At 46.1% G+C, this 17,001-nt stretch overlaps 1 protein-coding gene, 1 long non-coding RNA gene and 1 pseudogene across 4 annotated transcripts in view; 2 read left to right on the top strand and 1 right to left on the bottom strand.

The window, feature by feature from the left end:
• The window catches only part of WDR1 (WD repeat domain 1), a 114,123-nt gene extending 111,970 nt beyond the window's left edge, over window positions 1–2,153 (bottom strand). Inside the window, exons 1-2 of one of the 2 annotated variants that reach the window (XM_087875261.1) lie at window positions 1,637–2,153; window positions 1,015–1,136 (exon numbers count right to left, since the gene is read on the bottom strand). In XM_087875261.1, coding sequence (XP_087731387.1) covers window positions 1,015–1,136; window positions 1,637–1,652 — 138 coding nt within the window. In that variant the 5' untranslated portion in view covers window positions 1,653–2,153. The remainder of the gene's footprint in view (window positions 1–1,014; window positions 1,137–1,636) is intronic. The other variant, XM_087875262.1, reaches the window with a different exon arrangement.
• Window positions 2,154–4,393: 2,240 nt separating this feature from the next.
• Window positions 4,394–16,284, top strand: LOC148112665 (uncharacterized). The gene is made up of 2 exons (XR_015729157.1): window positions 4,394–7,367; window positions 13,009–16,284. It is a non-coding gene; the product is annotated as an uncharacterized LOC148112665 (long non-coding RNA).
• On the top strand, window positions 7,367–12,013 carry LOC148112666 (uncharacterized; annotated as a pseudogene). Its single transcript, XR_015729156.1, has one exon. The product of XR_015729156.1 is annotated as an uncharacterized LOC148112666 (transcript).
• Window positions 16,285–17,001: the final 717 nt, after the last annotated feature.

Genomic DNA, 17,001 nt, shown 5'->3' with positions numbered 1-17,001 from the left:
CTTTTCTTTCCCCAAAAGTCCAGATGTTTTCTAACCCGATGCTTCTGTCCCAATGCTCTTAATGAACATACTGGGAGAGCTCTGTATGGGAAGTGTGCTGACCCTACGCTCAGATCATCAAAAAGAATGATTTATGTTTATTTATTGGCTGGGCCTATTTCTCCTTTCCTGTTCCCTTCCTTTCTGAGTCCAAGATAGCATAGCCAGGGCCCCTGCCTGCAAGTGGACCTTGCCCTTGAAGGATGCTCCTACTCTGGCTCTCTTTCCCCTTTTTGTAAAATAATAATTTTATACAATCTGAACATGCAATCTCAACACTCATGAAACTAATACAGGAGTTCTGCCACATTGGTTACACTATTAAGGAAAATACAACATGAAAGGTTGTTTAATTGGTCTTTTGTTCAATGTATCTAGTGCTTTGCATTTTTATATATAAATAAATTAAGGGTATGCATAGTTTAAAAATTATTCTGATAAATTGTTTTGGACTTTATGCAAGTACAATCACAGCCCTTCTCTGCTAGTCATTAAGGCAGCCCCTCTTTTCTCTAACTTCCACTTGAGTAGGAGGGAAAAGGAAGAAAATCCACTTTAAATTGATGGGGATATGAAAAAAAGAGGGGCTGCCTTCATGAAGCATAAGGCGGGGAGGGCTGTACTTACAACCCAACACACTTATTCTGGATCTTTTATTAACTGTCCACACCCAAATTAACTATATCTCACAGTAATTATAGCCACTGAACTATCCTTTGTTTTTCAGATTTTCGTGCTATTTAGAACAGCTGCCCTCCAGCAATCCTACTCTAGATTTCATGGCAGGAGTCCTAAAGGTAACCTGGCTGTTGGATATTCTTAGATCTCTTGACTCATACGCTACGGCGGCTTTTCCACGCCCTCCTAGATCGGCAGCGATATTTCTTCCCCCAGTTACACAGAAATTACGAAGTCATAAGTGGCTTTTACACAAAAGCTTTAAATTGAGTAAATATAAAAACTAGAATACATTACATCTATGTTTCGAATGATGACAGATTTTCCATTGGTATATAAGAAATTGTTGCCTTTCGGATCTCCGCCAATGATTTTGGAGATCCCCCTTTCGACCTGCGGGAGGCTGGCAAACACCGTTTCTACGAGAGAGAAGGGGAGACACAGCGTTAGCCTCTGCGGAGGAAAGAGGGAGGCGGTGGGCCCTAAATGTAACCTGTTGCTCCGACTTAGCCATGAAGCGGAAAGCGGCTCCAGCCAGCCAGCCCTCTCTCCTCCTTCCAGATCAAGAAACCCACCTCGGCCCGGCGATGCGCGAGTGGCTGGGAAGGTTCCCCGGCCAGACGGCAGATTCCAAAACGACCGGAGCTACATTTTTCGGAGGTGGAATCGTACCACTACACCACCACCACCCGCCTCTCCTCTCCCATTCAGCTTTCCGGGCCCCTCCCAAGAGAGGCCCGCCTTCTCATTTTATCGAAGGGAAGCGCAGGAAGCCTCGGACTGACAGTAACGGGGCCAGCCGGGACACCGCTCTTCCTCCTCCGCCTCCTCCACCGATCATGGAAGGCAGAGCCACGTTCCCGCAGTCCCCGGCCTATCTAACAGCCTCTCCGCGAACGGCGGCAACACCGCCACTCACTCAGTTGGTAGGGCATCGCTGCTGCGGCGGCTTCAAGGACGACGAGTCCGCGGCGGAAGGAAAAGCAAGGAAAGGCAAGGCAAAGCAGGACTTGTCCAGTCCCCTCTCCTTTTCCACCTCCTCCTCCAACGGCGGGCGGGGGGAGCGACGTCAACTCCCGGCTGCGCAAAGCAGGAAGCGCAGCTCACCCAGCTCTCACTTATCTCCCGGCTTTGACCATATATAGTCAACTCTGTTCGCGCGACGGACGGGCGGAGAAGGAACGGCGACCGCGCCGCGTCGCGCGGCTGGAGGGGCTAGACCCGGAAGCGCCGCCGGGAGGGAGAAGTCGTACGGCTCCTGCCGCACCCTGCGTCTTCCTCCGCGGTTCCGCAGTGGGTTGGTGGGAACTCCGGATCTCGACCGTTCGTCCTTCCCGCCTGGACGCGGCGGCTGCCCGGGATGGCACAAAGGGAAGAACCCGCGAGTTATTCCTATGCTTCCCGCGGCGAGTCTGCATGGATTCGGACTGCCAACAATCCAGCTATCCGTCGCTGCCCTCTGGCGGTCGCCCGCATCTGCCCCATTTTTTTTTCGTTTCAAACGTTTTTTTAAAAGCCGAGTACAGGGTTTGCGGGGTGCTGAAGCCGGAGGAATTAGAATCGGCGAGAGCAAGGTAGATGCGGACAGTTAGCCTTTCAGGAGAGACGCCGGGTTAGAAGTGTCATCTTGTTCCTGATTCGCAGAGTTAAATGTCAACTTGCGTTTCAGGACTGTTCATATTCATGCACAGGCAGTGACATTTAACTTAAATTTAGCACTCTTAATACCCAGGAACCCAACTATATTAGTGCAGAACATCTTGGAATCTTCCTGATGAGGGGTATTAAAATATTAGGGAACTCCAGTTGATGGATAGATTTGGATGCAAGTATTGCATTTTTGGTTTTCAACTTTCTTTCTGTCTTTGAAATTCTTCAGAGAAATCTATGGAGATGCTCTGTCATCCAGGTCATAGTTGTCTTGAAGATTCTTTTTCAAAAGGCAACTGGACTGTGTTTTCCTTGAGGAAGATATTTTGCTTCTCATCCAAGAAGCTTCATCAGTTCTGGCAGGATGATGGAAGGATTAATTCTGAGAGAATGGTGGCGGGGTTGGAAGGATCATATTTCCTTGCAATCATTTGGTCCTTAGCACTCTCCCTGACACCACTTGAGGCCACTTGGGGGTTTAATCTTCAGAGAAAAGTTTCTCAACCTCCGCAACTTTAAGATGTGTGAATTTCAACTCACAGAATTCAGCAGCCAGCTACTTCTGAGCATAAGCAAATGCTGCATGAAAACTCTTTTCATCAGTCCTGGAAAATTAGCAGTCCTGGTGTCAGCAGAAAAGCATGCTAACATACAATTTTTTGCTTTGAATAGTGAGATCCAACATACCGTGTTTCCCTGAAAATAAGACAGGCTCTTATTTTCTTTTGAATCCCGAAATAAGGGCTTGGCCCTTGGGGGCGGGGTCTTATTATTTTGGGGGTGGAGGTAGCATTGCTGCAAGCATCATACTGGTGCAGCTGGTGTCCTGCAGCTCACGTCTGCACTGGTATGTCAAACCTCGCGGCAGTGCTGCCGTTCATGCGTGCAACCGGACAAGCCTTGCAGAGTCCTGCTCCACGAGGCGGCGGTGCAAAGACTCATTTCTGACAGGTGGGGCGGGGGAGAAGCAAGACATGGCTCCCCTTGACATCTCTTCCCCCCCCCCTCGCCAGGCATGGCAGGGCTCCTGCCTCTTGCTTAGCCACCCACCCCCTTTAGGGATCCAATTTGGGGGTGGCAAGTGGGGCGGACAAGAAGCAGGATGCGCACCTTACCTTTCAAGCTCCGTCACATTCCTCGCCATTGTGTCCAGAGAAACACATTGTAAAAAAACCCCACAAGTTCAATCAAACTTCTCGAACTCGCAAGAAGTTTATTTTTACGTGTTTCCCTGGACACAACGACGAGGCATGCCATGGAGCTGGAAAGGTAGGACGCGCGTCTCACGGCCCAATACGTCCCGTCCCACCCCAATGGCAACAGCAGCCTGGCTGCTTCCCTTCCCTGCCATCTCTTTATTGAGAGGGGTGGCAGGTGGGGCAGGGGAGAAGCAAGACACATGGAGCAAGACATTACACCCCTAGCTATCTCTTCTCTCCCCTCCTCGCCGGGCATTGCAGGGCTCCTGCCCCTTGCTTAGCCACCCACCCCTTTTAGGGATGCAATTTGAGGGTGGCAAGTGGGGCAGGTATCTTACCTTTCCAGCTCCATGCCATTCCTTGCCATTGTGTCTAGGGAAACACATTTTAAAAATAAACTCACGAATTTGAGAAGTTTGATTGAATTCGTGAGGGGTTTTTTTACAATGTGTTTCCCTGGACACAACTGCGAGGAACGTGACAGAGCTTGAAAGGTAAGTCGTGTGTCCAGCTTCTCACCCGCCCCACTTGCCACCCCCAAATCGCATCCCTAAAGGAGGTGGGTGGCTAAGCAAGGGGCAGGAGCCCTGCCATGCCCAGCAAGGGGGGGGAGAAGAGACAGCAAGGGGAGCCACATCTAGCTCCAAGCGTCTCACTTCTCCCCCGCCCCACCTGTCAGAAATGAGTCTTTGTGAGACTCATTGCGCTGCTGGTGCCACCTTGTGAAGCAGGATTCTGCAAGGCTCCACGCTGCTGATGCCACCATGTGTGCACAAGCCTCTGCAAGGCTTGTGCACACATGAATGGCAGCACTGCCGCGAGGTTTGACATAACGGCGCAGCCGCGAGCAGCAGGACACCAGCTGTGCTGGTATGATGAAGCTTGCAGCGGTGCTGCCATTCGTTTGTGCAATGGCACAACAAGCCTTGCAGAGTACTACTCCATGAGGCGGCGGCAGCAGGACACGTCAGGGCAGGGGCAGCCAGCTGCTCAGCCGGCGCAAAGGCTCGGCCCCCTTGCCCCACCCCACCCCCGGCCTCCTCTCCTCACCTCGTGTTGTTTGCGCGGCAAGCAACCAGAAGAAATGGTTACTAAAGGACAAGCTAAGAGAAACAACTGATGGCTTTTTGCTCCCACCAAGCATGACCCTCAGGAAAACCATCAGGCAGGAAAACCATCAGGCACTCTGTTCAATATGGAAGGCTGTGAATTGGGAGAGTTTTTGACAAAACACTAACAAAGCATTAAATCCTGGTCCAAAAAGAGCCAGGCACAGAGAACAGGTTGAAGTGGGAGGGAGCAACTGACAGTAATCAAGCTCCATCCTTGGACTCCAAGGGAATGTAACATGATCTGCAAATTTATTTATTCATTTAAAACATTTATATAGCTAACCCTAACCCATCTTCTAACCAACTCTGAATGGCTCCCAATCTAAAGTTGCTGTATATGGTAATCCCCAGAAGTAACCCCAAAAGAAAAAAAAATGCTTACAAAACAGGCAAAACAAAAGAGTGTAATGGAAAACCTGTTATGTGCTCATTGAAGAGCCAGCATTGTAGAATCACAGGGGACACAGGAATCCACACCATTCTGGACAAATGGCTTCCAATGATGGAACACCGAGAACTTCAGGAGGCAACTACTTCATAGAGTCAGGAAATTCCTATTTAATTCAAGCTTGAATCCCTTCAAGGTTGGTGTAAAACTTTCAACCATGTGGAGAATCCTTCCAAAGGAGTACTAAACCTGCCTTTAAGTCAGGTTCTTTGTGAAATTTGAGATGCACTCTTATACAGGCAGGTCCTCTCCTGCAGTCCAAGCCAAAATGGTAATGGAGATGACATCACCTCACACTCAATTTTCAGATCCAAGCTTTCCCTGAGGAGTTAGACCAAGGCACATCTCAGAATTGGCGGTAGAACTCAATTCAGCCAGAAAACTTCACTTTTGACATAGAGCTCAGTTTTGGAAAAGAATCACATATTCGTATCCCCCAGGGGAGAACCCACAACCCACTAAATTTTCAGATCCGAGTTTTCCATGGGAAATTAGACCAAGCTGTATCTCAGAATTGGCAGTAGAACTAAATTTAGTCAGAAACTTCACTTTTGACACAGAGCTCAGATTTGGAAAAGAAACACACATTCATGTTTCTCAGGGTCTGGAAACTCCAAAACAAACTCAATTTACAGATCTGAGTTTTTTATGGAAAAGTAGACCCAGCTCTATCTCAGAATTGCTGGTAGGAGACAATTCAGCCAGAAAATGTCACTTTTGACAGAGACCTCAGATTTTGAAAAGCAACTCATATTCATGTTTCCCAGGGTCTATAAAGACTAAAACACACTCAATTTTCAGACCCGAGCTTTCCCTTAGAAGTTAGACCAAGGCATATCTCAGAATTGGCGGCCAGAAAACGTAACTGTTGACAGCTCAGATTTACAAAAGAAACACATATTCATGTTCCCCATGGTCTGAAAAGCGAAAAACACAAACAATTTTCAAATATGAGCTTTCCCTGAGGAGTTAGACCAAGCTTTATCTCACAATTGGCTGAAGGACTCAATATAATCAGAAAATGTCACTTTTGACACAGAGCTCAGATTTGGAAAAGAAACAGATACTCATGTTCCCCAGGGTCTGGAAAGCCCAGAAAACACTCAATTTTCAGATCCGAGCTTTCCCTGAGCAGTTAGACCTAGGCATATCTCAGAATTGGCGTCTACCTATTCTCAGCCTACGTATTTGTGACCGGACCGACTTCGTTCCTGGGGAAAATCTTTTTTATGTTTTATGTTTGAAAAAATAAAAAAAAAATTACAAAAAAAGGAAAAAAGAATTGGCGGCAGGACTCAATTCACCAAGAAAATGTCATTTTTGACACAGAGCTCAGTTTTGAAGTAGAAATACATATTCATGTTCCCCAGGGTCTGTAAAGCCAAGAACACACTCAATTTTCAGATCCAAGCTTTCCCTGAGCAGTTAGACTGAGCCAGGCTAGGATTCGATATTGGGATAAAACTTAAATATTAGAAATCCAAATCTTTGGTCAAGGCAGAAGTGCCTCTTCCGTGCCAAGGTGCTGAATTGATACAAGGTATTTGACGTAGGTACAGCATTGTAAAAGGGCAAACTGACCCTAAACAGATACATCCTGTTGTTTACTGTTTATTACACCTCAAATGTCATGTATATCCTAGAGAAGAAAAACTGCTTCCCTTACTGTCCTTTTTACTGCTCTTGAGGCGCCTTTGAGCCCCTTATCTCCTCTTTTATTATGTCTTGAGCTCCGGAGCTGAGAACCTGAGCCTGTGGGAATCAGGCTGTTATGTCTTTCCTAGAGATAGATTAAAGGGTAACTTCTACGTGCGAAATGTTACACTCTTCGTAATAACTTTGTCTTTATACTGTATAAATATCTGGTTGAGATCAGTCATCACGGTTCAGACTTTTGTTTCGTGGTCCTCGGACTGTTTGAACCTTTGCGCAAATAAAAACTCTTTCCTGCACTGAAGAGCTTGTCCTAGTCCGTTATTTTTCCTACAACAGCTGGCACCCCAGATGGGACTAGGTGCAAGGCGATATTTCGCTGAGGACCGTTTCGACCCCTCGGGACCATCGGGAGGTCGCTCCTGAACATTCTCCAGGCGCCACGGAGATACGTCTCCGGGAGACAGCCGCGATAACCCCATGGCCCCAACGGTGCTCTGATCGAGTCCAAGAACCCTGCGGTGCAGGAAAGGTGGTCTGAACAAATTCCTGGCCAGGAATCTACGGAGTGGGAGCGTTTTTTTTTAAGTGAGTATATTGTAAAAGAATTGTACCTGTCTCATTTGAAGGCAGAAGAAGGGATTTGATCACTCCCTTGGACTCGGGGTAGGCTACCCTAACGAAGTCCGTGTCAGGTTGTGTGGGTGGTTAAGTCGTCGTATTTCTCGCTAGCGGCCGTGAGTTTCCGGGGCTACGAGTCGACGGCAGTGTGATAAGATGGGGGGGGCTCAGAGCGTGCCAAATACTCCTTTGGCATGCATGCTAAAAGGTTTTGGCAAGTATTTTAGCAACCCTTCCTATCCGAAAGGATCAAAGGAGCGATTAAAATTTTTATGTAAGCATGTGTGGCCATTATTGGGGACAGGGTGGCCCCCGCAGGGATCATTAAGGGAGGAAACGGTGGATAAGTTGTGGGGGGTGATCGTAGTGAATCAGGATAAATATCCTGATCAATTTCAATACATTGATCAATGGGCGAGAGCCCTAACTGAAAAAGCTGAGGATTTGCTGCAATGTTAGGCTGAAATGGTCAGGCTGTGTGTATCCAGATCTGGCGGAAAGAGTAAAGGGGGGAGAGAAGGGGGGAGAAGTGAGCAAGAAAAAACCCAGGCAAAAAGAGGAGAGGAATATTCAAGGAGGAGAAAAGTATGGACAGAAGATGAGGAGGAGTTAGTTAGACCCCCACCGTATGCTCCATTGTGGCAGCAGCAGCCCCCAGTGCAGCAGCAGCCCCCAGCGCAGCCCCTAGACCAACAGCAGCAGTTGCCGGGAGCTGTAGGAGGAGAGGGAGGTAGAAATCAGAGACGCATGAGCGATCCTGGGGCGAGACCGAAAATAAGGAAAAGTCCCCCGGTGGAAGAAGGTAGTCGGAGTGAAGGAGAAGATCGGGATGATAAGGGGTTGAAGGAAGCATCAGGAGGAGAGCAAGTGGGGGTGCAAACTCGCGCGGTAACAGCGAAGCTGAAGGCTAGCAAGCAAGAAGTTACAGCGCCTTTGCGCCAGGTGGATCAGATAATAGTAAACCAGCAGGGGCAGGTGGAACGTCAGCCCCTTTTTCAATACGTGCCGTTTACTACTACTGATCTTTTAAATTGGAAGCAACATTATGGGCCGCTGACTACTAAGCCCACTGAGATGGCGGACCTGTTTCAAACTATTATGTTAACACATAACCCAACGTGGCAGGATGTACAACAGTTGTTGCGCACTCTGTTAACTCCGGAAGAACGAGAAAAGTGGAAAGCGGCAGTTAGGCAGTGCGTGAAAGAGATGTTGCCAAATGATGCGGATGTGCAGCCGGAGGTGTTGGTCCGGGCGCCCGAAATAGATCCGGGCTGGGACCCTAAGGAAGAACAGGACCGGACACGCTTGAGGGAATATCAGAATTTGGTGGTGCAAAGTCTTAGAAGAGCAGGGAAGCCCCCAGTAAATATGTCCAAGCCATCTCTAGTGATGCAGGGTGCGGATGAAAGCCCGGAGAGTTTCCTGCAAAGATTGATTGAAGCGTATGAGTTATATACACAGGTGGATCCAAGGCAGGGGGATAATGTGCGGATGTTGAATGAAAGGTTTATAGCTCAAAGTTATGAGGATATACGGCGAAAATTGCAGCGGGTCGAAGGAGCATTAGGGAAGAACACGACGGAATTGTTGGAATTGGCACGGAAGGTGTATGTCAATAGGGATAAGGTGGAAAAGAAGGAGAGAGATGCCAGAATGCAAAAGAAGGCTGAGTTATTGGCAGTAGCACTACAGGGAGGAATGAGCTTCGACCCCAACCCGGGGACACCCCTGGGTCCTAACCAATGTGCCTATTGTAAAGGAGAAGGCCATTGGCAAAGAGAATGCCCCAGACGGATGATGAGAGGTAGAGGGATGATGAGAAGACCTGAATTTGGAGCAGGAATGAGGGGGCAGTTTGCAGGAAGAAGGGGAGAACGAGGAATGAGAGGGGGCTTGAATAGAGGATTTGGACAAAGAGGCTTGGGACGAGGCTTTGGTAGAGGAGCGAGAGGGGGCGCTGGACCAAGAGAAGCAGAAAGTATTGGATTGGCAGATATGGTGTGGTCAGATTGACGGGGACCAGGCTTGGAAGAACCCCCGCCTGAGCCGTTGGTTACAATGAGGATAGGGGGCCAGCAGACAACATTTTTAGTGGATACAGGAGCAGGTAGATCAGTTGTAAATAAGCAAATTGCAGCCCCTGGATCACGTAAAATCCAGGTTCAGGGGGTATCAGGACAGATTATGGGACGGCAGGTCCTAAAGCCTGTGATGTGTGATTTTAAAGGAGCTGAAATCCAACATGAATTTTTGTATATCCCTGAGTGCCCTATTCCATTGCTAGGCAGGGATCTGCTGAGCAAATTAGGGGCAACAATTTCTTTTGATGAAGGCAGTCAGAAAATGACCATAAGGCATTCTCCGGAGGAAATTTGGAGGTTGATGATAGGGAGACAGGTCGGTGAGAAGGAAAAGGAGGAAAAGTGGAGGATGTTTGGCGTGCCGGGTTTGTGGGCGGAGGACAATCCACCAGGTTTTGCAGCACACCACCCTCCAGTGGTGGTCGAGCTAAAACCGGGAGCAATGCCAGTCAGAATAAGGCAACGGCCCGTTTCATGGGAAGCGATCTATGCTATTTATGAGAGTATACAGAAATATTTGGAAGCGGGTGTTTTGGTGCCTACTCAATCCCCATGGAATACCCCAATTATCCCGATTAAAAAGGCAGATGGGTCTTTTCGCCCGGCCCAGGATTTGAGATTTGTGAATAGCCGAACAGTTACCTTACACCCGGCCGTGTCTAATCCATATACTTTGTTAAGTTTGATCCCACCCCAGGCGGGGTGGTTTTCTGTAGTTGATTTGAAGGATGCCTTCTTTACAATTCCTATTCATCCATCAAGCCAGCCGCTGTTCGCTTTTGAGTGGGAGAACCCTCATACGGGCACAAAAATGCAATACACATGGACTAGGTTGCCACAGGGATTTAAAAATTCCCCGACATTGTTTGGAACAGCGCTGGCTAGGGACTTGCAGTACTACATGCCTCAGCAACCGGGGGATACAATTTTACAATATGTTGATGATGTTTTAGTGACTGGACAGACAGAGGATTTATGCTGGGACAATACTAAAATGTTATTAGACTTGTTGCTCGAGTGTGGGTATCGGGTATCAAGGAAGAAAGCTCAACTGGTGAAAGAGAGGGTGAGGTACTTGGGTTATGATATTGAGAAAGGACACAGGGCTTTAGGACCGGAGCGGAAACAGGCAGTTTTGATGCTGGCCGAACCTAGAACGAAGAGACAACTGAGAAGCTTTTTAGGGTTGGCTGGCTTTTGTCGTATTTGGATCCCCAACTTTGCTTTGATGGCAGCACCCTTGTATGCAGCCACCAGGGGCGCTAATACAGAACCCCTTGAGTGGGGGGGAGAACAGAAAAAAGCCTTCGAAGATATAAAACTTGCGCTGACTCAGGCGCCGGCGTTAGCCTTACCGAATTTGCAGAAGCCTTTTAATTTGTATGTAGATACAAGCAGAAATATTGCAGTGGGGGTGCTTACTCAACCGTTGGGAAGTTGGCAACAACCAGTAGCATATTTATCAAAACAGTTGGATGGAGTGGCGCGAGGCTGGCCGCATTGTTTAAAAGTGTTGGCTGCAATTGCAGAATTAATTCAGGATTGTAATAAACTTACTTTTTCCTGTCCAATAAATGTGCACTCTCCCCATGCGGTACAGTCCGTCTTGGATGCTAAAGGACACTTATGGATTAGTGGACAGAGATTGGCAAAGTATCAGGCAATCATGATTGAGAACCCCCAGGTGCGTTTGGTAATGTCTAATAGATTGAATCCGGCTACGTTATTGCCAACGGAAGTAGATACCCAACACAATTGTTTACAGGTATTAGACAAAGTTTATTCCACCCGCCCTGATTTAACGGATATCCCATTACCCAATGCACAGTTCAATTGGTATACGGACGGATCCAGTTATATTGTAGATGGATATCGGGTGTCTGGATATGCCATTGTAGATGATGAAGGAGTGGTGGAAAGCGGACCTTTAGGAAGTGGACATAGTGCACAGGTGGCTGAGTTGTGGGCATTGATACGTGCCTTAGAAAGGGCTGAGGGAGAAACATTGAATGTGTGGACTGATAGTAAATATGCATTCCTTACTTTACATGCACATGGGGCTGTTTATAAGGAACGAGGGTTTAGAGATTCAGCAGGGAAAAGTATTTTGCATGGACATCTTATTAGCCGCCTGATTGAAGCTGTAAATAAACCAAAGAAAGTAGCAGTGATGCATTGTAAAGGACATCAAAGAGGAGATGATAAGGTAGCTATAGGGAATAGAGCAGCGGATGTGGAGGCAAGGGAAGCAGCGAAGCAAGAGGGGCCTTTGCCCGACTTATCTGTCTGTGTAGCAATGGATTTAGGGGTTATTCCCCCTGAAATTAAACCAACATATACGCAACAGGAAAGTGTGAAAGCAGTGACAGACTTGAAAGCCCAGGTTGAGGATGGGTGGTATGTATTACCAGACAGGAGGATTTTCGTACCAGCCTCAATGGCATGGACACTAGGACGCCTAGCCCATGAAACAACACACATGGGAAAAACGGCTTTAGAATTGGCATTAGGAAGAGACTATTACATCAATGGGCTGGCCGGAGTCGCTGCTGGAACTGTTGCAAAGTGTGTTACATGTGCTAAGGTTAACCCAAGACAAGGGCCATTACTGCCCCCTGGTGCCATACCCCGGTCATACATCCCCATGGATTATATTATGATAGACTTTACTGATATGCCTAGATGTGGATTGTTTAGAGCTTTGTTAGTTATGGTGGATATGTATACAGGGTGGCCGGAGGCTTTTCCAACAAAGACCAAACAGGCGCGGGAAGTGGCAAGGGTATTATTGAAAGAGATCATTCCCAGATTTGGAATCCCCAGTTATATCTCCTCAGATAATGGCCCCGAGTTTGTCCATCATATTAACCAGGCAGTTGCAAAGGCGGTAGGAATAAAGTGGCGGTTTCACAGTTCATTTCGGCCAGAAGCAGGTGGATGTGTGGAACGCTTGAATAGGACTCTGAAGGAAAGGATTACTAAGATTTGTACAGACAGTCATTTAAAATGGCCAGATGCTCTACCACTAGCCTTGTATGCCATTCGAAGCTCACCAAGGGGCCAGCACAAGTTGTCGCCATATGAGTTAATGTATGGACGACCGCCAGGGTTGTTAAGAAGAAATTTGGCAGGGTGGCCAGATTTGGGGCATAAAGGGGGGGTCTGGAATATGGAAATGGTACAAGAACTTAATAAGCAAGTTGAGAGGCTTCAGCGATACGTGATGGAACAAGTGCCCCCCCGGTTAATAACCCATTGTCATCCGTTCAAACCAGGGGATCAAGTGTGGGTTAAACATTGGAAGAAAGAGCCACTGCAAGGACGGTGGAAGGGACCTTTTACTGTTATTATGACTTCTCCCCTTGCTATTAAGATTGCAGAATCAAAATCATGGATCCACTGGACACGAGTCAAGGCGGCGGCAGAAACTGGATGGAAAGTGATCGTGGATAAACAAAACCCTACTAAGTTAACATTCAAGCGTGCTCAAAAATAGTTTTTTTTTTTTTCTCTATTTTATATAGGATACTTGGAAGTGTGGTCGATTGTGGGGATCCTCAACGGATCATAGGAGTGAACTACATACCCGGGTTGTCGTATTTCTTTTGGAAACTGATTAACGACAAGTGGCTGAAGAACGAAGGATCCATGTGGGAGGAGAATTGGATGTGGGTGTGTTGGGGATTGGGGGTATTGGGTCTGTTGATTATTGTGTTTTACAGGTATAAACAGTGGTTTTGTGGACGACCAAGGCACATCACGGCACCAGCTACTCCAATTCCTAACGGCCCGGATCTGCTCTTGAACACCCACTCAGTATAAACTGTTTGGTTATTAAAGAAATCTTGATTGTAATAAGCAAAGGGGCGATTTTTGAATGTATTAAGATTTTTTTCCAATGTGTTGGTTCTGTAATTGTGGATGTGAGTGCTGTTGTTGCACTCATTGTATAGACTGTGTTTTATGTACAGGGTGTTTGATTGAGTGTGACATAAAAATCATAGAAGAAGTACTAGAATACTATTTGGTGATAGGGTTAACGACACCTTCTTACACACTTAGGGTTACCCCCACCGTTGAGAGAGCATTAAGGGATCTGAACAAAAAGGACCGGGAGGATGCAGCATATGGTAATCATTGGACTGGGATTATGGATGAGCGGATGGGTAATGAGATTACGAAGTGAGCTAGACATTCCCATAACAGAAGCGGTGAGTGAGGAGAACTGTGACGCATGCATACGCACAACATTGCAGGGAACACGGGTTTCTAAAACTTTGATCTATCACACTCAGAAGCCTGACGGTTGTGGGGAGTATAAACCCCAAACCTGTCAGGTAAATAATACCATATATCACATGTGTGTGTTGAAGGATAAGGTACAATGTTACAACCCGGCAGAAGCTAAGCAAATCACTACTTATGAGATGTCAATATACACAACTGAATGTGGGAGAGAGGAACTTTTAAATAAGACGGAGTTTAGACAATTAGGAAAGTCAGTAGAGATAACATTTGATGCCTGTTTAGCTATCAATCGTAACTGTGATGTGTGGAAGTCAACATGTGGAACATTAGAATGGGAAAGAAGTTATATGTTGGACAAAAAATATATGTGCCGAAAGCAGGGAGAATGTAGTGATCGGGACACATATAGTTATTGTCCATACTGGACTTGTGCAGTTATGTGGACGGGAGATCAGCCAGGGGGCTCTCAAAGATGTAAGCTGGAAAACGGGGTAGCCAGTAGTAACTGCCAACGAAACCAATGTAACCCTATAAAGATTACATGTACCCCGACAAAATTGTGGAAGGAGGACTATGGATTAGGAATCTATGCAAAGGGAAAAGACCCTCTTGTAACCCTTCGATGGTATGTCACTAAAGTTACCAGGGCGACACAGGATACGAAAGGATTGTTCTGGTCATATTATTTGGAAATGGAAAAGTTGAATGTACCTGAAATTCCTAGTTATGTAACAAATACCTTTGTCAAATTAGCCGAAGATATAGCCCATACCCTGAATGTATCAAATTGTTTTGTTTGTGGAGGAACTAACATGGGAGAAAAATGGCCATGGGAAGCCCAGGAATTAAATTATTCCAAGGTTTTAGAAATGGATTATAAGGGTAATTTGTCATACAATAAGGGTAAGGATGGAGACTGGACCTTGACTACTAGTTTGGTAGGGAATGTTTGTTTTCAGAGAAAGATTGTGCCAGGCTGTTATCAGGTGGGAAACCTCATATGTACAGGAAAATGGGAAAGTAAGGTATGGTGGTCAGGAGCAAATGCCACAGAGGGACCTGATGAAATGGCCTTGTTTAAAGTAAACGGGTTATCCTTTTTAAAGGATCCAGATAATCAGACCCTTGAATGGCTGGCTCCTGATGGGCTATACTGGATATGTGGTAAGATGGCATATGGGGTTCTACCTAAATCCTGGTGTGGTGCCTGTGTCTTGGGATTAATTAGGCCTGGATTCTTTTTGCTTCCCCTTAAAACCCGACAGGTGTTAGGTGTCCCGGTATATGATGAGGTGGGAAATTTAAGACAAAGAAGGCATGTAGATACATCGGCAATAGGAAAGGTTAAGGTTGGGGGTAACCAACGTAGTTGGGGGAGTGAAGAATGGCCCGCAGAGCGAATTATTGAGGTTTATGGACCAGCTACATGGGCGGAAGATGGCATGTATGGCTATCGGACCCCTATATACATTCTGAACCGTTTAATTCGTCTGCAAGCGGTGGTTGAAATCATTACCAATGAAACTGTGAAAGGTCTTACTCAATTAGCTAGGGAAAGTGTCAAATCAAGGACATATATTATGCAGAATAGATTAGCTTTAGATTATTTGTTAGCTAAGGAAGGAGGGGTATGTGGAAAGTTTAATTTGACTAATTGCTGTATAGAAGTTGATGAAAGTGGAAAAGTTATTAAGGAAATAACAGATAAAATGGTTAAAATAGCTCATGTGCCAGTCCAGACATGGAAAGGCCTTAATTTACAGGATATGTTTTCAGGATGGTGGCCAAAGTTACCTGGCCTGCAGGCCATTTTTGGCCTGGTAGGACTAATAGCTGCAGGGTGTATTTTTCTCCCATGTATTTTACCTCTGTTTGTTAAAACTATCTCTAAAAGTCTATCCTTGCTGGTGGAACGTAAGACTACTGCTCAGGTGATGGCTATGTGGGATTATAAAAGGCTCCAGCAGGAAGAGGACTTAGAGGTGTGACTCGTCTGGTTATCTCAGATGAGTCACAAAGGGGGGTATGAGCCAGGCTAGGATTCGATATTGGGATAAAACTTAAATATTAGAAATCCAAATCTTTGGTCAAGGCAGAAGTGCCTCTTCCGTGCCAAGGTGCTGAATTGATACAAGGTATTTGACGTAGGTACAGCATTGTAAAAGGGCAAACTGACCCTAAACAGATACATCCTGTTGTTTACTGTTTATTACACCTCAAATGTCATGTATATCCTAGAGAAGAAAAACTGCTTCCCTTACTGTCCTTTTTACTGCTCTTGAGGCGCCTTTGAGCCCCTTATCTCCTCTTTTATTATGTCTTGAGCTCCGGAGCTGAGAACCTGAGCCTGTGGGAATCAGGCTGTTATGTCTTTCCTAGAGATAGATTAAAGGGTAACTTCTACGTGCGAAATGTTACACTCTTCGTAATAACTTTGTCTTTATACTGTATAAATATCTGGTTGAGATCAGTCATCACGGTTCAGACTTTTGTTTCGTGGTCCTCGGACTGTTTGAACCTTTGCGCAAATAAAAACTCTTTCCTGCACTGAAGAGCTTGTCCTAGTCCGTTATTTTTCCTACAACAAGACCTAGGCGTATCTCAGAATTGACGGCAGGACTCAATTCAGCAAGAAAATGTCATTTTTGACACAAGGCTGAGTTTTGGAGTAGAAACACATTCATGTTCCCCAGGGTCTGTAAAGCCGAGAACACACTCAATTTTCAGATCTGAGCTTTCCATGAGAATTTATACCAAGATATATCTCAGAAGTGGTCGCAGGAAACAATTCAGCCAGAAATGTCATTTTTGAAACAGAACTCAGATTTGCAAAAGAAACAAATATTCACGTTCCCCAGAGTTTATAAAGTCCAAAACAAACTCACTTTTCAGATCCGTGCCTTCCAAGACATATCTCAGAATTGGCGGTAGGACTCAATTCAGCCAGAAAACTTCACTTTTGACACAGAGCTCTAGTTTGGAAAAGAAACACATATTCATGTTCCCCAGGATATGGAAAACCCACAACTCACTCAATTTTCAGATCCGAGCTTTCCATGAGTTATTAGACCAAACTGCATCTCAGAATTGCTGGTAGGAGGCAATTCAGCCAGAAAATGTCACTTTTGACACAGAGCTCAGATTTGGAAAAGAACCACATATTCCAGGGTCTGGAAAGTGCAAAACACACTCAGTTTTCAGATCCAACCTTTCCATAATGAGTTAAACCAGAATTCTAAATCTCAGAATTGGTGGTAAGACTCAATTCA

This window comes from Pantherophis guttatus, chromosome 8, assembly GCF_059756535.1.
Source record: "Pantherophis guttatus breed Tessera chromosome 8, ASM5975653v1, whole genome shotgun sequence".
Lineage (NCBI taxonomy): Eukaryota > Metazoa > Chordata > Lepidosauria > Squamata > Colubridae > Pantherophis > Pantherophis guttatus.
The sequence above is the reverse complement of the archived record's forward strand: the minus strand, read 5'-3'. Positions and strand labels throughout refer to the sequence as shown.